At 46.3% G+C, this 21,874-nt stretch overlaps 3 protein-coding genes across 5 annotated transcripts; 1 reads left to right on the top strand and 2 right to left on the bottom strand.

The window, feature by feature from the left end:
* Positions 1-2,114: 2,114 nt before the first annotated feature.
* cdk13 (cyclin dependent kinase 13) lies at positions 2,115-10,763 on the bottom strand. Its single transcript, XM_086102096.1, has 14 exons — positions 8,772-10,763; positions 7,475-8,044; positions 6,496-6,648; positions 6,206-6,345; positions 5,945-6,115; positions 5,654-5,843; positions 5,500-5,556; positions 5,282-5,383; positions 5,116-5,193; positions 4,871-4,987; positions 4,651-4,782; positions 4,159-4,358; positions 3,556-4,038; positions 2,115-3,389 (listed from the first exon to the last, which is right to left on the bottom strand). The coding sequence occupies exons 1-14, from the start codon at positions 9,881-9,883 to the stop codon at positions 2,731-2,733; spliced, it is 4,164 nt and encodes a 1,387-aa protein (XP_085958222.1). The 5' UTR covers positions 9,884-10,763; the 3' UTR covers positions 2,115-2,730.
* A 351-nt stretch (positions 10,764-11,114) lies between these two features.
* Positions 11,115-19,910, bottom strand: ralaa (RAS like proto-oncogene Aa). Of its 3 annotated transcripts, none has more exons than XM_086101828.1 (5): positions 19,784-19,910; positions 14,858-15,069; positions 14,554-14,762; positions 14,296-14,470; positions 11,115-14,198 (listed from the first exon to the last, which is right to left on the bottom strand). In XM_086101828.1, the coding sequence occupies exons 2-5, from the start codon at positions 14,969-14,971 to the stop codon at positions 14,076-14,078; spliced, it is 621 nt and encodes a 206-aa protein (XP_085957954.1). In that variant the 5' UTR covers positions 14,972-15,069; positions 19,784-19,910; the 3' UTR covers positions 11,115-14,075. The 3 variants fall into 3 exon arrangements, with proteins under 3 accessions (XP_085957954.1, XP_085957953.1, XP_085957955.1); XM_086101827.1 differs by lacking the exon at positions 19,784-19,910 and adding an exon at positions 16,457-16,666; XM_086101829.1 differs by lacking the exon at positions 19,784-19,910 and adding an exon at positions 15,450-15,467.
* On the top strand, positions 17,051-21,348 carry med1l (mediator complex subunit 1-like). The gene is made up of 15 exons (XM_086102565.1): positions 17,051-17,134; positions 17,446-17,521; positions 17,601-17,655; positions 17,915-18,041; positions 18,111-18,139; positions 18,233-18,304; positions 18,811-18,885; positions 18,976-19,058; positions 19,126-19,300; positions 19,503-19,627; positions 19,819-19,931; positions 20,163-20,352; positions 20,412-20,507; positions 20,596-20,698; positions 20,906-21,348. The coding sequence occupies exons 1-15, from the start codon at positions 17,051-17,053 to the stop codon at positions 21,096-21,098; spliced, it is 1,596 nt and encodes a 531-aa protein (XP_085958691.1). The 3' UTR covers positions 21,099-21,348.
* The last annotated feature ends 526 nt before the right edge of the window (positions 21,349-21,874 follow it).

Raw genomic sequence — 21,874 nt, 5'->3', positions numbered from 1 at the left:
CGTCAACAAATGAAAACAAAGTCCAATGAGGGGGCGACCATTGGGATCCATTAGCTGCTCTGCCTGACTCACCACTTGTGAGGCCCGAGGCGTGGTGACTGATGCATTGTGGGTCGCTAACCGTTACGCCGGCGAAAAGGTTAATTCATATGCACCACTTTAAATCCTCCAATAAATCACCCTTAACTCCTAATTAATGCTCCGGATTTGACCCGTTCAACTGCAGAGACAAGATGGCGCAGTAACTAGCTTATGAGCAGAGATGTTCAAAATTGACTCCGGTCCATTTTAAACACTGGAAATCTCAAAGACTACATTAGAAACAATTTAAAAACATATGAAGGGACTAAGCCCTGCAAATATTGAAAATCTACCAACAGTTTTATAACTGCCCATAGATGTCACAAAATGGCTCCAAAGCATTGCTTTTGTCCAAAATGGAGCTTCTCAACTCCTTGGCACCAATTACAGCACAAAAATAGCAAATTTTGGTTTGTTGGTGAATATAACAGGGGATAGGTTAAAAAAAACTATGCCTCCTTGTCCTTCGACTCGTGTGCGGAACGAGTTAACGAGTACATGCATCTTAAGATGAATATAAAAGGTCAAATGTTCAAACATGCCTCCAACTTGGGCCTGGTAGTGTGACTTTCTCAACACAATAGTTTACCTAAGCAAGATTTTCTGTGAAATTGGTTCCTGAATTAGTTTACCAGAATTGATTTGAACGAAACAAATCAATTAAAAGCACATTGCGTCAACATAGCGTCGTTCGTTTCAACGTGACATACAGCATAATATGGAATGTTTACCTTATTGTCACTCCTCCAGGTAAACATTTCCAACTTGCTCTCTGTATTTGGGGCGAATCCAAACGATACACACCCAACAAGAACGTCCTAAATGGCCAAAAAGACCAAATAAAAGTTTCCAAACTAGCCTCGAACAATCAGCGTCTGTCACCAAACAAATGTGTGTGCTCCGTTTAAGAGACGACATGCTGCTCTCTAACGACGCTATGGCTGAATTACAAGGTGCTAACTTTGTTGCGGTTTGTCGAAATGCTAGAAAATAACCATTTATTTTAATAATATGGTTTAACGTGTATTATTAGACATTGTTAATAAAAATGCGAATCATAGATGCTAGGCTGTTGGGAGTCCTAAAAATGGTATATGAAGACACAATACAGAGCCTAAAATGCATTATGCGGTATGCCTCAAAAGTCCACCAAAATATAAAGAAAGGACCAAAAAAAACTAACACAAATACTAATTCGCTAAGTATTATATTTGGAACTGATAGGAATATATTTTAAGATGCCAGTTTGTTCGGATTTGCATAAATGTTTCATCTTATATTCTTCAATGTGTGGTACAGCTATTAAATGTCTTGGCCTCCGCTTGGTATGTTTTTGATGAAATAGTTTGTTACATTTCCACACCTTTTAATTTCTTTCCACAGATCTCGATGGATACACAATTTTTAAATCACACAACCAAGGTGGTGGGTGGTGTCTTTATTTATTCCTTCTTGTGTGTCATTCTCACAACGCACTGAATGGTATACTTGATGACTGCCAAAGACAAAAAGTTGTCATAGCGTGACTGATTCCTATTAAAATTACCATCAAAAAGGCCTCTTGAGATCTTTTGACAAACCACAGAAGCACTTCAAAGTTGCTTCTTACAGCAAACCATTTATGGAGCTGACTAAATAAAACAAAAAGCAAGAATAATTCCATGGATGGTTTGCATATTTTACTTTTCCAAATCATTTGTGTCAGTCATTAACGCTCTCTGGAATCCAAAAACTTCCATCATGTCATCAGCCACGAAGGTGAACAAAAAGTAACAAGTATAATTTGAAGTGCTAACTGAAAAGAAATCGCAAAATATTCTAATGAAGACCACATACAGAAATAAGTATTTGTACTTCACGACTGTCAACCAGTGTTCAAGGTAAACTACTGTTGTAGTAACCACGTGACAGTGGTAAATGTACTGAATGGCACTTTGTCTTCATTTAAAGATATAATAGTGGAAACTCATTTTTACAAAATGGTGCCATCCAGTGGTTGCATAGGACACATACAGCCAAACGCAGCAAGAAAAGACATTGAAAAATAATCTTTATAGTAACTGAAGAGACATTATACACAGTGGCATTTCTTTAATAATAAACAATTGCCAAAAGGAAAAAAGATGTCAAGATTTTTACTAATACAAAAAAAAAGAGAGAGGGCAAGAGAGAGAAAGAAAAAAACACTTGGTGTCATTTTTTGTGTTGGATCACTATACAACTTTGATGTTTTCTCCAGAGTCTCACTGTCAAATTTGCTCAACCGAATGCCAGAAGTCCAGGAGCATTTTATAAAAGAAAAAAAAATACACACAAAGAGAGAGCACAAGAGATGGGGGTCACATGATGTGTTGTTCTTGTGCTGCTAAAAGTGTTTTTGAACCTACTTCAGTCAGTAGTGCAAAACATGACTACGACACTGAAGTTCAGTATAAGAGGTCACGGGAAGCATAAGAATGTACCAGAAGGTTAATTCAGAGTCCACCCCCCCCCAAAAAAAGTTTAATTTAAAAGATTTGTAGAACAAATTACAAAAAAATATGAAAAATGGTCTGAGAAAAGCTCCTCTGACTAGGTCTGCTGTCTTGTAAAGGAGGTGGTCGGGGGAGGCGGAGGTCTTCAAGTCACAACATGCCGCTTCCAGGTGGTTTAGAAGGGCAGCCCTCGTCCTCGAATGGTGGAGTTGATGTGAGGGGCGAAGCCAAGGGGCACCTGCGAGGAGGGCGAGGCCCAAGCGTGGCCCGGTGCCGGGATGGGCGGTGGCGGGAGAGGGGGTATGCCGTCCTTGCGGACCAGAGCGTGGTTGTACAGGTGGAGGGCGCCAGGGTTGGGCTGGCCCTCCACTGGTAGGGGGCTGTATTCAAAGCGGTGGTCCTTGTCCCCAGCGAACATCATCCCCGGGGGGCCAGTGGAGGGGGGGCCCGGCGGCGGGGGAAAGGGCTCCAAGGGCGGAGCCTGGCCCGGCCCACTAAACGCTTCTCTCAGAGAGTGAGGCGGTAACCCCGCGCCCAACATGTGACCCATGAAGCTGTCCCCGAAGCCCGTTGGCGTGAAGTGAGGCGGCGGCAGCGGGTGGCTGAAGTCGCCCCCGTAGCCCGGTCCTTCCGCGGTAGGGAGGGGTGGGTAGTCGGGCTCGGGGGGGCGGGCGCCGCCGTCGCCTCCGCCGGCCGACGCTATGGGCGGGGCGTGGCCGGGCTTAGGTTCAGGTGGCGGCCGCCTGTAGTCCAGATCGGCATGCGGAGGCGGCTCTGGAGGCTCGGGCGGTCTCTGGTCTGGGGGCAGGATGGGGACGCCTGTCATGTCCAGCGCTGTGGGTCGAATAAAAACAAACAATGCGCTAAAAAAAGGTCCATATCAACATGTGATTCTTACTGAACTCATTCACTCCCAAAGACGTTTTTAAACGTCTTTTCAGAATTGGTCTAGAATTGATTGGTACTGAATGAGTTCATGACAAAATTAAAAAAGGATTACCAGGTGAGACCGGACTGGATTCTGGAGCTTGTTTGTTCTCGAGAGGGAGCACGGGTGCTCCCACCCCCAGGTTGTTGGCGGGAGCCTCCGCCGCGTCACCCCCGTCCCCAACCTCCTGCCTCTGAGCCTGCAGCAGCTGAGCCAGCAGCATGGTGACGGCTGTCTGGGTAGCGGCCGCCGCGTCCCCCTCGGGCGGAGGAGGAGAAGGCGGCTTGGGCATGGGCGGGGTGCGCGGCACGCCGGCCGGGACGGCGGGCTGCGGGGGTTTGGCGGGTGGGGGGGGCTGAGCAGGGGGCTCGACCGCATCGGGGGGCGGCAACGCTTTGGAGAGCTGCTGGAGTGTCTCCTGGTTGACTTTGGAGTTCACCGCTTGGAAGAACTGGGCCGTGTTGGCGGCGGTGCTGTTGGGCGGGCCGAGGAGGTTCAGGAGGACGGCGAGCTGCTCCTGGGTCAACTGAGCGTTCGGACCTTTGGGGTCTGCGGCTAGAAAAGTATCAGAGTGGATGAGGAGGTTTGACACCTCTGCAATGTGAGTCTAATATTAACAGTGGGAGTCACTAAAAATATCAGAATGTCGATTGTAGAGTAGATTCCTGTTCTCACCCAGCAGTGATGAAGCCGCCGCACTCGGGGCTTTGATGCCCGCAGAAGCCGGGAAGCCCTGAGGAGTGTTACTGCGACTGTCGTCCAAGCCCAGCTCCTTGCGCGGCGCCTTCGGGGGGCCGGCCAGCTCCTCGGGCATCTGCTTCTGACGCCGACGCTTCTTGCTCCACAGCTCGTGACAGTCTTGCCATAGTGGAAGGCTGTGGATATTCAAGCGGGGGGCGTTTCAAGGCAAAAAGAGGGAGACATAAAATGGAAAATTGACTTTTTAAATGCCTTGTGGGCAAATAGTTGTGATCTCTGGAGTGCCAGCACGGCCATCATGTGTGAAATGCAACAACAAAGTGAGCGGCCTCTTTTTGAAAATGTGAGTGTTACGATAGTTTGGGAATGTTCACGATAGTTAGTTTAGATTTCCTATATAAGTGCGTGCGCGTTACACACATTAACACACATCCTTTCAACATGTCGAAATTGAAAGGGCTAACATACTCTGGCGGGGGCATTTTGTCCGGGTCCACATCCTTGAGGAACTCACAGCCCAGCGCCTGCTCGGCCGTGCAGCGCTTGCTGGGGTCAAGGTTCAGCATGTGGTCAAACAAGTCCAGGGCAGTCGAAGGAATGCTGAACAACAAACCCACAAAATTATTCACAAAAGAAAAAAAAAATTACAACGCACGTACAAGTCAAAAATGAACACAAACGAACTCACAAGGCAAATTCCTCCCGCAGTCGTCGCCTGTACTGCTTCTTTGGTTTCATGGTGTTGAAGAAGGGAAGCTTGATGACGTCCGGCCACACCGCGGGACACGGACTACCGCATATCCGACTGGAAGACACCGAAACACTCAAATAAGCCAAGTATTAATAAGCAAGAAAGGAGCAATTGTTTAATGCTCAAAATTTATCGCGTAACTGATGCAAATTTTCGTTAGCAAAATGCCAAATTTCTTGTACCTGATTAGCTCCAACTGGGCCAGCTCCTGGTTAGCTTGAAAGATTGGCTTCTTTGTGAACAATTCGCCCAGGATGCATCTGTGAACGGTGTCAGAGAGATTTTGTTTTTTTAACTCCCCCCCCCCCCCCCCCCCGCCAAAATAACATTTTCTTTCTGACTTCTTACCCGCAGCTCCACACGTCGATGGCAGGCGTGTACCTCTCTTCGCCCAGCAGGAGCTCCGGGGGGCGGTACCACAGCGTGATGACTTTGTTGGTGTATGGTCGACTGCGAATGAGATGCAGACATTGAATGGAACAAAAAAAATAAATATGGAAAAGAATTTGGATGCGGACGAATAAGTGACCGCTGAATCACTCAAGAACCGGCCAACGTCGGCTCACCTCTCTTCAGAGTTGTACAAGCGAGCGAGGCCAAAGTCCGCCAGTTTGATTTTGCCTCTGATGGGATGAGCGAAGACGGGGTGAGGGAAAAAACAAAAACCGTCAAAACGAGAAGCGGCGAGGGGGGCTTTACGAAGAGCTCGGACTTCCGTACTTGTTGTTGAGCAGGATGTTGGAGCACTTGATGTCACGGTGCAGGAAGTTCTTCTTGTGGCAGTAATCCAGCCCCTCCAGCAGCTGCCTCATGAACGACTTAATGTGGCTCTCGTTGAAGTGCACCAGGCCCGACTCCAGCAGGCCCATCAGGTCGTGGTCCATGTATTCAAACACCAAATAGAAAGCACCTGCCGGTAAAGAGAGGACGAAACGACACATTTGAATGGCAAAAAATAAAAAAATAAAAATCGTTGTCATTGTAATCCGGGGAGATGGGACGAAAACGCACCTTTATCGTTTTTGAAGTCCAGCGCGTCCTCCTTATCGGTGACGATCTCCTTCATGTTGATGATGCTCTTGTGGTTGAGCTGCCGCAAAATTTTGATCTCTCGGATGGCCGTGATTGGGAAGCCCTCCTTTTCGTTGTCCAGACGAACCTTCTTCAGAGCCACCATCTCCGCTGTTTAGATAAAATGACGACGACATGGCTCTGAACAGCAGCTTCACAAAAGGGAGTTTTTTTTTCGTTTCTGAAATGAGTGTTTCCCACCTGTGTCTTTATCTTTGGCCTTGTAGACCTGGCCATACGTGCCTTCTCCCGTAATGCCGATGATCTCAAACTTGTCCACGCAACGCTTCCCCCAGTCGATCTCCGTCTCTTTTATTTCGCCGTATCTCGGGCCGCACATTCTGGAATCGGGTAGGAAACGTTTTTTTTTGTGGTTTGTATACAAATAGTTGGGTCTGCAAAGCAGTATTTCTAACCGCATATATTTTAGATGGGAACAATCTCACAGCACGACAAAGCTTGACAACCATGAAAAATAAAGCTGAACTAACTTGGGCCTTTTACGCGGCGTTTGGCCCTTTTTCTCGTCGGCCGGGCTGTGCGGGGAAGATGTGCGGCTGGAAAGAAGCGGCGGGAGGGGCAGGTCGGTGAGCAGCTGTCGGCCCTTTCGATCGGATTTCTTCTTTGCCGACGTGTCCTTTGCGCTGATAAATGAAAAAGAACAATTTATTAGATGGCTATTTGCGTAATTAAGATGAACGACACTACTCACGGGAAATAAAGGGCAAGCCATCCAGTGAGTCATTTACACCCTCTCGAAAAACATTTAGGATTGCGTTGATATCATTTCAAAGTCCTCTTCTTATATTACCCATACCTATAAATGGCTTTGAGGTTATTTTAGGCACTGTCACATGGTGTTCCACTGGGTTCAACTTTGGGCCTCCTGCTATTTTCATTGCATTTGCTGCCCGTAGGTTTCGTCTTAAGAAAGCATGGTATTTCCTTCGACAGCCATGCGGATGAAAGTGAAATCGATATCCCGGCAAGCAAAAAGGACGCTTTCTCCTCCAGGCTAGTTTTGTCTTGACTGGAGGAAATCAAGGCCTGGATGGGACTCCAATTCTTGAATTTCAATAAAATTAAAACAGAAGTGATGGTGTTTGGTCCAAGTCGCCCTCTTACATCCCACCCTGTTGATTTGGGCTCTCTGGCGCCTTATAAAATCCAACCATCTCAAATTTGCGTTTTATATTGGACAGTGATTTTCAAATATTTTCAATGGCAGATCCGTGTCCATTTTTAAAACTTGTCTCATATCTGATTTTTATTCTTTGGCTCTTGACTCAACATGAGACTTAGTTTCGTGTTTTATGGTGTTGACTATTTTTTATGTTATTAATTTAGTGACTTTAAGGTGCTCAATAAATAAAGTTGAGTTGAGTCGCCACTCAGCGAACTACATAAAAGAAAATGTTTTTTTTTTTCTTCAATATGGTGTCTTTCCTGTGGAATTTGCCAGGGACATACCTGTCTCCTTTATCAATTTGCTCAAGAACACTCAGAGGAAGGGGCAGGGACGCGACACCAGAGATGAAGGTCCCGCTGGCTCGTTCCTTATCTTTACTCGGCCCGCTTCCCGCCGCCGCTTTCCTCTTGGAGTCATCTTTCGCCTTGCCGTCTTTTTCCCGACTGACAGGCTGCTCTGAACTCTTCTTCGAGGAGCAGTCCGAGGGCGACTGGGGCTGGCTGGACGTGGGTGTGCGCGGCCCTTTCTCCGCTGCTGCCGTTGCTGGAGGGGCAGGCGGCGAAGGCAGGCGTCCCTTCCTGGCCGCGTGGTTGGTCTTGGGACTGGGCTGGTGGGCGGCGGCATTCTTAGTCGGCGTGGAAACTTTGCCAGCACCTTTGGCTTTGGCCGCCTCGGCGGCCTTGGCTTTCTTCTGCTTGCTGAGCTCGGCCGCCAGGCTGCTCTTGAAGGTGAGCGTGCTCGGCGAGAGGCTGGAGGGTCGGCTGCGGGAGCGAGAGTGGCGGTGGCGGCTGTGGGAGCGAGAATGTCTGGAGGAAGAATACGGGCTGCGACTCCGAGACCTGACCGATCGCCTGGGAAGAAAGATCGGGCATGTTTAAGATCACTTCAGACATTGCGGGAGAAGAGCGGAATTTTAGGGCTGACGTTTCTTGACGTTTGACAAAAAGATATCTCAGAGACTTTGCAGCACCTGGGAACGATTATAAATTGTGAAAAGAAATACATATTGCAGCTCCCTGAAACCAAAGCTAGTAGGAAGCTCCAATACGAGGAAGTAAAATAATATCTAGCCCCAAAAAGGGAGGAACAGAAACTTGGTGGTTAACTCGGCAGTCCCACTTCAAAGATTACCATCTGAGCAGTAAACATTTGAATACCGTGGCCTTTGCCAAAAAAAAAAAAAAAACGGGTTGCCATTTCAAAGTAAATAGGAGTAAAGAATAACAGTTCTGCAAAGCCACATTAATATGCATGTCCTAGTTTTGTTGCCACTTGTGACCGCGTAAACAACAAAAAAAAGCCAAATATGTTGTCAATGCAGCAGAGTTAATTCAGACGCATAATGACGGTTATAAATAATATCGCAATGGAGCATTCACCTCAGTGTGCCTTTTGACAAGGATCTGAACTTTCTGAATCACCTTTAGCGGTTAAAGGTCAAAATGATCTATGACTGCAATGATGGTTGCATCATAAAATCGTCATACTAACATCATGTTACTTTTGTGCCACCTGCTCGCTTCTATAGCCAATTGCAAACCTGCAAATCAATCCCTGGAGCTCAGCCTCACACCTCACCTGACATCTGGACTCGGGCTGAGAGATTTCCTGTAGGGACTGCGAGATCTCCTCCGGCCTGCGTAAGGACTGGCGACAAACTCCCCCTGCTCGTACGGGCTGTGTCTGCTGTAACTGGGAGATCGGCGCCAGTTGGCTGGACTGGTCGGTGATCGCTTCCTCTTGCTGCCCGAATACGAGCTGGGTGACTTGGCGACGCCGTAAGCGCCGTACACGTCAGCATCTCGGCCGTAGTAGTTGGGCGCGGGAGATGTTCTTTTGCTTGGGTAAGGGGGGCTTCGTCTTGATGTCATCTGGTTGTAACCGGACGGAGACTGGTAGCTGTAAGGGTAGGACGTCCCATAGGGACTTTCAGCTTTGAATCCCGGGCTCCTCCTGTAGGCCCTCAGCTCTTCATCTCGATAGGACTGCGGAGGAACGTCTCTGTACGCAGACGGCGGTTCTTTATCTGCTCTCGTTTTATTCCGTTGCCTTGCGGAGTCCCGTTTGTCTGCAGACTGTGACGACTGACTGGAGGACGCTCTTTTGCCATTTTTGTCGTTAGTCTTCACCACGTCTCGCTGATTTTTAGAGCTGCTCGGGCTGAGTCCGCCACGAACTTTGGCATTTCTCTCACGATTAGGACGTTCCTTCTTTCGGCCAGGGTCCTTGCTCCTTTCTGCAGGTCTTTTGGCATGCGCGTCCTTGTTAAGGAAGACGGCCTGGCGGTCCCTCGTCGGAGCGTTATACTCCTCAAAGTCGCTCAATCGGTCCATGGGGAACCGATCTACCTGGTGGTCCAGCTTGGGCGAGGGGCTCCCGGAAAAGCGCTCAGACTGGGAGCTCACGTCATCATACTCCACCAGTGTCCGAAGTTCAGCCTCCTTGCCAAAAGTGCCATGTCGGTCACTGACCGTACCTTCCGTTGCACCGATGTGCCACAAGTCCCTGTCCTTGGCCTGTCTGCGTTTCTTCCGGCGAGAAGCCGACGAGCGTCTCTTGTCTCGATGTCTGTCCCGCTGAGCCGCACTACTTCCCGGCTTACTCGCGTTTCGTCTGTCCTGCCTGTTAGCATTTCTCTGCGCGGGGGGACTCCGGCCGCGGCCATCCCTAAGTAAATCTGAATTCGGCATTTATCCACACGGTTACACCTACTGCCACCTTCACTAAGAAATAACCTTTAAATACTCTTATGCTATGCTATGCTCCTTGCTTTGCGGGTGGAACATAATAACATTGGGCTAGTTAGCATCATAACTCACGTTTGGAATGCCCTGACTGGCGAGATCACGAGCTTAACGTTAGCATCACAGAGCTAACTGGATTGGGGTTTTTTCACTCCAATTTTGTTACGAATCAATTCTTACACACTCGCACACAAATGACATTCAGCTACCAAGAGACGATTAACGACCCGGACTCTATAGTGTGCATAATTACGGATTCGCTAGCAAATGCTAAGTCAATGAAAGCTAGGTTAGCCTCGGGCGGCTAAAGCTACCAGACGACACATCGCATTCGTGGACGAACGTGCAAGCCCGAGGCCCGTCCAGATTTAAAGCCCCGGTTCCGTGGAGGCAGCGCGGCCGGTGCGAGTATTTCCATCCACGGGTTGGTGTTCGAAGTCAAAAGCAAAGTTGTCAGCCTCCCATTTGACACTGCCGTAGCGCAATAGGGAAGTGGAGCGGCACGCGAGCTTGCCCAGTTAGCCGCCTAGCCGCTAGCCAGCTGGGAAGCTTTCTTGTCTCTCTCTCCGCTCTCGGTGTTGACTTCCAGCCCCCCAGAAAAGGCGTCAAAAAGCCGCTTCCTCCATCGTATAATCCGCCAAGTGGCTTGCTCCCGCAGGTGGCGTCATCGTCCCTGAAGGCGCCCCGCGTTACTTTCGGGGACCAAAGCGAGCGGAGCGTTTGGTTGGAATCAAGTTCCCAAACGGCGTTAACTTAGTTGGTGGTGTGAAGCAGGCTAGTGCTACTTTACACTTTTGGGCCCCAGACGAGCTTTCAAACTACAGGCCTCGTGCGCCGGCGTCAGCCAATCACAGGAAAGTGCGTAACGACGTGCCCTGTGACGTCAGCGCTGAGGGAACCCCTGAGTCGCACCACCGGAATGGACAACTAATACAAACGGTGCTTTAATGTTAAACATGCAAGTGCATCGTTCAGGTAATTTATTCGCACATTATTTTAGCTAACGTTAATAAAAGGATTTTTTTTAACTGTAGAAATTTTTTTTTAAAGTACTTGTAAGGAAGTATTTGTACTGTATACGTTGCGTCCTACCGCTGATAAATAAGCAAACATATTTCCTCTTCATGTCAGTCATTTGAATGTACCCTTCCACATATTGGACACAACAGCAACTCACTTGCATTAGTCGTATCACCTTTATTTGCAATTTCCAAATCACAGACACACGCACGCACGCTCACAAAAATTGAAATGTAAGCATCATCTCTTGCACACGAACAGACAGGTAGAGGCTACATTAGTGGTTATGTTTCAAAAAGAAAAAGTAAACATGAAGTGAGCAATTCAATCGTGGCAAACATCCCCACCACCCACCAAAACAGACATATACTAGATAGATTATTTTAGTACTTTTTTTTTAGAGCATGAATATAAAAAGGCAATACATTTTCTTTGAATTGGCTGTCTCGCCACACTCTTGGGAGGAAATAGAAATCATTTCAGAGGCTCATGGCGGACATTTGCTTTTTTTGTTTTCTTTTTTAAATACCCTAACTATGATTCAACTCTGAAGCCAATAACAGCAAGCACAACGGTGGTATTTTTTTTTAATGATTATTATTATTTTAGCAACAAGAGCACACTGTGACCATGGAGGAGGTACACTATTCAGTCCTTACTCTTAAAAATGTGACATTTGACTCTTAGGGGTGGGGGTGGCGTCATATGCTGGAGGTTAGCCCTTAAAAAAAAAAAAATCCTATCTTTCTCTTACTTTCGTTCTCATACATTTAACTAAATGATTGGCTTCACCTCAACACATAAAAGCTTCAAAACACTCCCACCACTGTGTGTGCTTTTTCAATCAATACATACCGGAGGCATTCTTTTGCATTTTGGGTGACATGAGCGCAAGAAAAAGATATCTTTGAACGTGAACCGGAAAGGGGAAACATGGTTCCGTGCTTTGTCGTTAGACCAGTTTTTGTTGCTATTGTTGTTGCATAGTCTCCAGTAGTGGCCATCCGTTTTGTTTATTGTCGAAAATGGTGGAACGTAGTAATAGCTGTGGCTCAGTTCTTCGCAAAAGAAGGGAACGAAGGGGCAATTTGATGCTTTTTTTTTTTTTTTTTGAAAGTACACAACTTGCAAAAAGCGATGGATATCGGGCTTTAAAGGCAGAAATGCACACCCGAAATTGTAATGAATGTGAATTATGTTGATTGAGCACTTTGTTAGACACCAGCAAGTCATGCGCAAAGTAGTTCCATTGAACAAGTCATCATTTGGGATTCATCCTGAAATGTCGGCCAAGAAATGGAAGATTAAGGTCAGCGGAGAAAGCGCACACGATCGCCAGCGTCGCACTCGGGATGGTCGACATTCAACGCGGACAGCGGGTAGGCAGCTGCGTGCGCAAAGGCTCGTCTCCGTCTGCTTTTTTTTTTTTTGGTCCAGATTGACTTCAATTGAAAACAACGGCACTTTTGCAAATACTAGCGAGGATTTTTTTTTGGTGACAGAGAGAAACTCTCGTTTGTACGTGTCCCACAATATTTTGATTGAATGGGGGACTGAAAATTGGAGGAATGTTTTTTTTTTTTATTATTTTAATTTGTTATTGTCTTACGAGCATTTGTGGCTTCAGTTTTTCAGTTCTCAAGGTGTAAATGCTCTCGGGGGACATATCTGTTGATTACAGGTCAGCCCAATTAGCAAACAAATAAAGCAAAGAGAAGGTTAAGCAAGATTATTTTGTTCAAAAAAAAAAAAAAGGAAAAAAAACAGTCAGTTTGGTCAAATAGGCATGAACGCAATCCTTTGTGGACCTTGATGATGCCAGCTTAGTGCGATTCGACTGGCCTGTTGGAGCACCAAAAATTACTCGATCACAGAAACAAAGTCATCAGTCGCAGTAATAATAACTTAAAAAACAAAGTTAATGACAATCATAACGCGTGAGGTTGGAGGAGAAAAAAAATGGTTGAAATGTGCCAGGACTGAGAATTATTTGTCTTTGAGAGGATTCCGGCAGGAAAGTTAGTGCGCTTTTTTTTCATGAGGGGCAAATAGAAGAACATGTGCAAGGAAAAAAAAAAAAAAGTCCAAGTCAATATGGGTGACAAAAGTAGTGGTGGTGAAGAAAAAAAGATTAAAAAAATCATAAACATGATTCTCATTTGCCTGGCAAGACTGAATTCAAACTGCCAAATAAGTTTTTGGGGGTATCATTTCCAAGTTGCTGTAGTGACTTTGAGGTGTGTTTTCAGCTAAAGCGGAGTACACACAACGACCGGCCCGACTTTGAGCACCGACTATAATCTGCAGTCGCTCCCACAGAACAGAGAATCTCCGCCTCTGAATATCGTTTGAAGAGTTGCACGTGTTGCGGATCTCCGTGTGTAGTAGCACTTGTGTCAACGTTTAGTCTGAGCAGTTATGCTAATTTCCCTTAGCCCCTCGATGGCGTTTTGCATTCTGCGTTAGCATTACGGTAGCAGCTTTTCATTTGCTTGATGCGTCATTTTTACAAGAAACGGCTGGCAGGCACACTTTGCCTCTCATTCGAAGAACTGCGCCCGTCTTTTTTTCCAAAGTGATGTTATACGATCAGCTCCCATTTCTTGACGGCAACGGAGTGAGTCCAGGCACTAAGGCGTACTTTTGCAAACGTGTGTTTTAAGTTTCAATGTGATCCTTTTTTGTTTTGGGAGTGTGTGTGTGGGGAGGGGGGGGGGGGGGGGGGTGATCTCTCTACATCTGGGATTTTCATCCCCCCCCCCCCGATATTTTACCACACCCTTCAGCCTCACGCTTGCCTATTTTCTTTCGCTCATCACGCGCACTCTCTCACATTTGACACATCGGTTCTCAATCTGCATAAATGTGTGTACCCCACCAAAGCTTCTTTAGGCTTGATTTTTAAACAAGCGAAGGAGGAGACGGTCGACATGAACAATTTGGAGTGTGAGCGCGTTAGGAAGTTAACGAGTGGATGAAGCGCTGCCCGGCGACTCCCCCAGACGCATGGATAAGGAGCAGCGAGTTGCAGGGGGCGCTTGAAATCAAAAGTCCGAGGAAATGTATATGTACACAAACAGCTCTCTGGCTTTTTTTTTTCAGGGTAGCTGTTTGGCCATTATAAAATACAACACCTCTCCCGGATTCTCTTGGCCAAACTTTTACTTTTCTTCTTGCCGTTCTTCTCTTTGCTGTCTTCCATCTTCCTCGCCCGGATCTCCCTCATTAAATCAAAGAACACCTGCGGGGAAGGCAAAATTCAATAAATGAAGGTTACTTTTTTCCCCATTCATCAAAAGATGAGGGAGGGGGGGGGAAACAACGCAGATCAGACAGACCTTGTCTACGTTGGCTCGGGTCTTGGCTGAGGTTTCCACGTAGCACACCCCCCACTGCTCGGCGCGGGCCTTGGCCTCGTCCGCATTCACCTGCCGCCTGTCGTCCAGGTCTGACTTGTTGCCCACCAGCAGGAAGGGAACGTTCTCGTCCTCCTTCACTCGTAGGATTTGCTCTCTGCCGAGGATGAGGTGTTGGACGGGGGAGTCAAAGCCGACTGTCACCCAATTCCCGCATGATTTTCTCGTCTTCAGCCATACCTGAAGTCGACCGTCGCCGCAAAAGACTCCAACTCCGTGATGGAAAAAACGCAGAGAAAGCCCTCGCCGCTGCGGAAGTAGTTGTCGCGGATGGCCGCGTAGTCCTCCTGCCCGGCCGTGTCCAGGATGTCGATCTGCACCTCCTCGCCGTCCAGCACCACCTTCTTCCTGTAGCTGTCCGCTTTGGTGGGCTCGTAGTCTTCCACAAACTAAGACAAAAGCCGACGGGAACAGCGGTGGGGGGGGACGCTCGACGCGGGGAATTTAAACGACGCCCACACCTGAATCCTACGGGCGCGCTTACCTCGTCATACATGAACTGAAGCGTGAGCGCCGACTTCCCCACTCCGCCGCTGCCCACCATAATCACTTTGTGGAGGGCTAAAGAATTCTGCCCTTTGGGTTTAGCAGCTGCCATGGCACTGGGTAGCGAGGGATCCGATCGGGGAGGGATTGTGAAATGAATGCCGGACGACTTAGATCAACACCAGCTGCAGCAGCGGGGGCTTTAAATCCCTGAAACAAACAAAACAAAAAAAATCGGTGGATTTGGGGCCTTCTTTTGTTTTCCGATATTTCATCATTTTTTTCATCACAATAGGTGTGACGATACTTCCAGGTAGCAAAAAAACTGGCAAAATATCAAGCCCTTTTAACAGTTATTATTTAACCACGCCCCTTGACAGTCAACATAAATGTTTGATGTGTTTGTGTGCACGCACAAGCCAGGATAAACCCGTAAAAAGCCACTAGTTCACGGAATCAGTCCTGTACATACTCTACAAGGCAGTCATTTTATTGTACTATTCGTCCATTTTCTATTGCACACATCCTGTTCGGGGTCATGGGAGCTCCAGAGCACTTGCTGACCACATAAACAACCCTTTTCCACTCACATTCACACCTGTGGACAATTCAGAGTCCCCAGTGAGGCTAACATTTGTTTTTGGAATGTTGGGGGGAAGTTGGAGTACCTGGGGAAAACACACACACACAAAGGTCGGAGCTGGGATTGAAGCTCTGAACGTCAGAGCTGCGAGGCAGATGTGCAAACCACTGCGTCAATGCGCTGCAGAATCAAATACATAAATGCAATGTTTTACACAAATTAATATGTTCTTTCCAGAGAGCTATAAAATGCGAATTCTGAAATAAAACCAAGACCTCGGTAAGCCACACGAAAGCAGCAAAAGCCCCCAAGTCGCAAGATACTGCTGAAACTTTTTCATTTTGAACATTTTTAGTCCATATTTCCTCACTTGTATTGTTTTAATTAGCTTGAATGACTACCAAGTTTTGGAAGAACAAATCGAACGGCTGTGTTGGACACTATCAAGAACCACAAAACGTGACGTAATGCAAGTTTTTTTTCATTATTATTATTATCTTTAACGATTATAGTGACAACTGGCTTATTAGAACATGTCTCCAACCTTCAAATTTGTTCGATACGAGGAGTAACAGCGTTAAAACGTCAAAGAATTGGAACGTCAAGTATTAGTAGTTCTATTAGCAACTTAACAGTCCACAGCTGCAGATCAATAATAAAATAGAATACAAGTCTAAGAAGAAGAAAAAACTAGCTCGCTGTTTGATGCACAGTGGGCGGTGTTGCGACTAAAACGACCCTCAGCCTTACCAGTGAGATGAGTGCTCATAAATTTTATAATTCACACACCAAAAAAAAAAAAAAAGACAGAGCGAGAGAGCGACACTGATAGTTATGACTGACAAAAGCCGAGGAGAAAATACCATACACAGCAACAGATGTTCGCTCGGATCCTCCCTGGCCGCCCGGTCAGGACGGCGGCGGCCACTCGGGCAATTCAACAGCAGGCTAACCAGCAGCTAATACCAAGTGAACGATGCTAAGCGACGAAGCACATCGTGAAAGAAACATCACCTTCCAGAGTTGTTGAAAGCTTTCTCGCGGGTACCGCCTCGGGCGAGGTTTTGAGTTGCCGTTGATAAAAAGGGGGGGAAAAAAAGATTTCCTGGCGAGCTGGTCGTTAGCTCATGGCTAGTTCCCCAAGCTAGCTCGAGCTGTTAGCAAGTAGGGATGTGATCGGCAGGCAGCGGGCTGGGCACGACTCGACTCGACTCGGATTTACTCGGCTACACTCGGCTTCGTAGCCTCCTCCCTGCGTCCATAGAGCCCCGATGGTTCGTCCCACATTCGGCTCCGCTCGGCTTCGTGAACTTCCGCCCTGTCCCCGAAAACCAATTAGTTAATTTGTAATTTTAAAAAAAAGCATATATTCGCCTGCTTTTTCGCCTGTCACTATTATTATTAGTTTCAAAGCGCGTTAATATCCATCAAATTAATGAAAGACTTCTAAACTTACCGACCCGTTTTAATTGGCTCACCGCTATAAAAGGCTCGCACGCCTGAACAGAAAAAAAAAATCTTAACAGTGCAGGTAATTATGAGAAAATGTGCATCAAATTGTGCTATTTACAGAGTGCCGGAAAACAATAATTAACCCTGTTCACAGTGATGAGCTCCATCTTATCACAGCTGCACACCAAGTATGCATCCAAGATTTGGAATGAGACTTTCCAGCTGGTTAGAAAATGCATGGTAAGTCATTTTAAAAGTTGGCCATTCACTCCCCTGACGGTGCTCAACTTGTGAGACAGATTCGGACAACTATAAAATGTTTACAGTTTAGGGAAGGCCATTTAGGATTATCCTGCACATTACAATGAATAAACAGGTGCATGGAAAGCCCATCCCACTGTCAATATTCTTGTATATGCTTTGTGTAGCGGGCGGGGAAGCCAAATGTGTTTACACAAAGATGCCTTTGTCACACAACTACAGTACTCCATTGTGGCGCTTGTTTGTATACTCACTCTCCACAGACAGACTTCCCCTTTATTTTGCCATAGGACAAATCCAGAGATGACTCCGCACCCTGCCAACCGCTCGTTGCGGCTCTGGAAAGGCTCCAGGAGGAGTTTAAGGGTAAAAAAAAAAAAAAAAAAAAAGAGTAATAAACTGTGTTGGCTGAATGCAGCTGATGTTGCGCGTGTATGCGCTTTAGTGTCCTCCATCAACGCCATGAGATCTCGTTTGGAGCTGGCGGCTCAACGACAAGGGTAATAAGGAAACTTCTTGGCCATTTTTTTTTCTGAATGTGCCCGTTTATCACTTTCAATCTGAGTTTGTGAACAGATTTATTGGTTCACAAAAATAAACCCCCGCAAGCTTTGGAATGACCGCTGCTGAAATGCTGTCACGCTAACAGCTGTGATGCTAACAAATTAGCATTCCCGAGTACAGAACATAAAAGACGGCTTGATAAGAATGTCACATGCCCCGTGGATATTTTTCTTGAGCTTCAAATACGACTCGCAGGATGGGCTTCCACTTCACAGAGGCCACGTGCTACCTAACGGCTGACCTGTTCTACGTGGAGGCGTCGCTGCTGCCGTGCGGCGGCATGGACGAGGTCAAGGTGGCGCCGCACGGGGGAGCCCCTTCGGTGCGTGTCGGCAAATCGATTCTATATGCATCACTATTTCTACTATAACACAAAAAAAATGTCTTGCAGAAGAGCGAGGTCCTCCTGCAGCCTCTCAGGTGAGCCGGGACCACTTTATTGGATCTCTTAAATAGGTGTAGCTCGTAAACTGGCTTAAAAAGCTCTTAATATGCTTTGTTTGCCCACAACAGGTCAAAAGACTTTTCAGAGTTCTCCGCGAGGCTGAAAGACCTCGCGAGCCAGTATGACGTCCCCGGAGACAAGTACTACTCGCAATAGTTTTTTTCCCCCTTTTTTCTAGTGCTGTCAGTTTAACGTGTTATTATCGGCATTAATTTAAATTAATTTAATTTATTAAAACGATTTTAACTCGGTTAATTTTTTTTTTATTGCGAGATTAATGCAGCACCACGTCACAGCGGATGTTACATTGCTCTAAAATAATAAAATGTGCTCCAAGTTTGAATGGCTGTTCCAAGTGAAAAATGTTAATGTAAAATTGAAAATTGAAATTGTTGTTTCAGTCAATATTTGCATTTTGCACAAAGAATACTGATGTGCGATTCCATGTTGATGAGAGCATTAAAATAGGAGAAAAAGAAAGCAAATAAAATTGAGGATAAAAATCTGTGATTAATTACGGCTAATTCTGAGTTAACTATGAAATTATACAAATGATCGCAATTAAAATTTGTAATCGTTTGACAGCACTATTTTTTTCATGAAATACTCGAATGTGTCTTAACCGCCTTGTGAATTTCCCCTTCAGCGATGTAAAATTCAAACTATTCACGGCTTTCCAACACCTCGGGAAAGACATGCAAGCCATTTCGCATTTGCCCAGGTGAGTGATTAAAGTTGTTTGAAGTGGGCCCGTTGGAATGCGAATGAATTGCACATTTCGGGTGGGAAATGCTTTTCAATTTGCTTCCAGAGTGGCCAGCGGCAACAGCAGCCGGCAGATGGCCGATATTATCAATGACAGCTTGTTTGGCTGTCTCCTCGCTGAACAAGCAGGTTAAACGATGACAAATGACGGGAATAAAAATTCTCCCTTTTGACACAGAGATTTCTCTTCTTCCAGATTGCCTTTTGACCATCCATTTCTACTCGCCACCAACCGGCGAAGCGAACGGACGCGACGGAGTGAATTTAGCGGACAAGCAGGCGGCCCGGGTGGCTGTGCGCTCCAGTCGCGTGTCACACAAACTTCAGATGGCGTCAGTCGTCCCGCTGCCTCTACAACTTGACCCCGAGGGGTAAAGTCGGATTTAGTTCCGTGTCGCATTATCGCTGTTCCAAATGTATCTGGAATCGGTGAAAATTCATGATATACGGAGACCATGAAACGATATCGTTTTCATCGTCTTACCCTCGTCCACATGCTTTAAATTTACTCAAATGTATGTTTTTGAAGAACTCTGTGGATATCGCAGGAGTAATTTAGTGCTTTCCTGTCAGTTTTCCCATCTTATCCCCAACGAGCGAAGTAGCGCACGAGACGTTTCCTGCCTGCTTTGTGCTCCGCCTAAAGCCAACCATACCCACGCTGAGGTCTTTTGTAGACAAGATCAACCAGGTTACAGGTTTGTACACTTTTAACGGTGTCATACCAGGCGATCGAATGATTTGTCGATTAGGTACTCCGACAGTCTTAAAAATGTCAAATGAATTTTTTTAAAAAACAATCTTTACAAAGGATAATAATGAAAGTTTGCTGAAACTGCTTTCCATTTGGGTACCTCAAGTTGTGTCCTGGTTGCGTTCTCTTTCCCAGGAGTTGCAGTACCAGACCACGACGTGCAGTGGGCGCAATTTCACAATCTTCTGGCTCGAGACTCGATAAATCACTGCAGTCCGGAGGATGAATTGGATCGTTTTTGCACTGCGGTAAGTACAGTCGAAAAAAGATTTTTCCTCCCCATGTTAACATTGCATTGTTAAAGAGAGCAAGCCACTTTCGATTGGTCAACACGAACACGCGTGAACTGACCAATAATGTAATTTTGTTGGAAAAAAAAAAAAAGAAATTTACCAAATTTTGGCCCGTGCCAGTGATATGGTCTCTCCATCTCTCCGACTTGGTTTCAGTCCCCGTCTATGATGCGTCTGTGTGTACAGCTTCTTCCTGGCGATGTCACGCACACCTACGTCTTCCCCGCAGAGGCGTGGGAAGCGGCCTCTCACGCGGGTATCGCGATGGACGCCGTTCCCTTCACCCACGCCGCCCACGTTCCGCGCCTGGTGGAGTTGCTGCGGCATCAGTGCGCCATCAACACATTTCTGAAGAGCTGCATGTCCCAAGGTCCAGGTAGGCAGGATGGCGCAAAATCTCCTTGGCAGAGGTTTATAAAGCATATCGTGGTTAAGTTTCAGATTGCGATCACCATTTTGAGGTACGGCCGGCGGCTGACACCGACTTCTCTGTGACATTCCAGCAGCCAGACAAAGACTCACTTGCCATTTGTAAGCGGGTTTTATCACGGCACATATTAAAGTCATCATTTTGCATATAACGCGAACTTTAATCTAACAATATTCTGCTTGTTGACAGTGCTGGTGGGCATTCCAGATTCTCAGAATATTACATGCAGATTATACGGAGCTGGGATTGGCGATTCCTCCCTGGATGAGTACGTCGCCGGGATCTTGAAGAGGTATCTGCTTGGAGGACAAAAATGCTGAATTTCAGAATCCACTTTCTTATTATTATTATTTTATTTTTATTTATTGTTTTGTAACTCCAGCACAGAGGTTGACTACATGAAGCTCCTCCTTTTACTTCAACATAGAGAAGCAAATATACTGTATATATTTATGACGATGGCCTGAGCACTAAAACTATTTGACTTTTTTTTTTCTAGGTGCATGTCCATCCCTCTGAGCCTCCACGCGTTGTACGAAAAGATGAAACTCACTGCCGCCAACCCTCCCGACTCCGAAAAGGACTGCACGACTTCCCTGTGTGTACCCATGGAAGACTGCTGCTCATTGTCATCGACCCAGTTGCTTGCCAACATGACTCGCGACGCCCCCGCGGGCAACTCGCCACATTGACTGACTACTTACACTACTTTTACTCCATCTCGAGTCCATATATTTTCCATTTTCAATAAAGAGTTAGACTGCATTGACATCTATGGTCGCTGGTTACAGTTATGCGTGCGCACATCCAGTACCGATAATTGGCCTGATTTTGAGCCAGGCTTGATTATCAGATGTCTCTTAATTATTTGTTGTGACGTTTAAGAGTCATAGTCTTAGCACTGCAACGGTAAGAGCATTTGGCACAATAAAATAAGCCTTTATAAAAGATAATCTCAGCATTCCGCCCTTGCTACTCATCTACCAATGCAAACACAAGGTTTCTGGATAAAAATGAGTCTATAGTGCTGTCGGCCTGCATGGATTCATTACGTCCCCCACCACCAGACCTCTGCAGAGGTATCCGATGACCTGTGCGGCACCTATTAATAGAAACATTCCAAAACGTGCGGTAAAACCATTCTCCACTTATAGTCGAACACCACCCACCTCCCCAGTGTTGGTGTGGGAATCCAGCAAATGACAGTGGCATTCTTATGTGAAGGATAATCAGTGGGGGCACCACTAAGGATGACAAGGCAGTGAACCCGATTTACTGCGAGGGGATGCTTTTGTTTCAGAACCACCTGCAATAAGTCAAGTCAATAAGTGAGGAAGTCAACACTAAAGAACATAAAACATTTTGTTTGTCTTCCTTTGGGCCATTTAGCGAAACATGACGTCATGGTGAAACATCTTATCCAATTACTGTTTAGAAGAAGCAACTTTTAAGAAAAGGTTGGCTCCAC

The sequence above is a fragment of the Hippocampus guttulatus genome, chromosome 21 (assembly GCF_054856545.1).
Source record: "Hippocampus guttulatus isolate MCC_2025c chromosome 21, RoL_Hgut_1.0, whole genome shotgun sequence".
NCBI classification, from domain to species: Eukaryota; Metazoa; Chordata; class Actinopteri; order Syngnathiformes; family Syngnathidae; genus Hippocampus; species Hippocampus guttulatus.
Note: the sequence above shows the minus strand (reverse complement) of the source record. Positions and strands in the feature narration are given on the sequence as shown.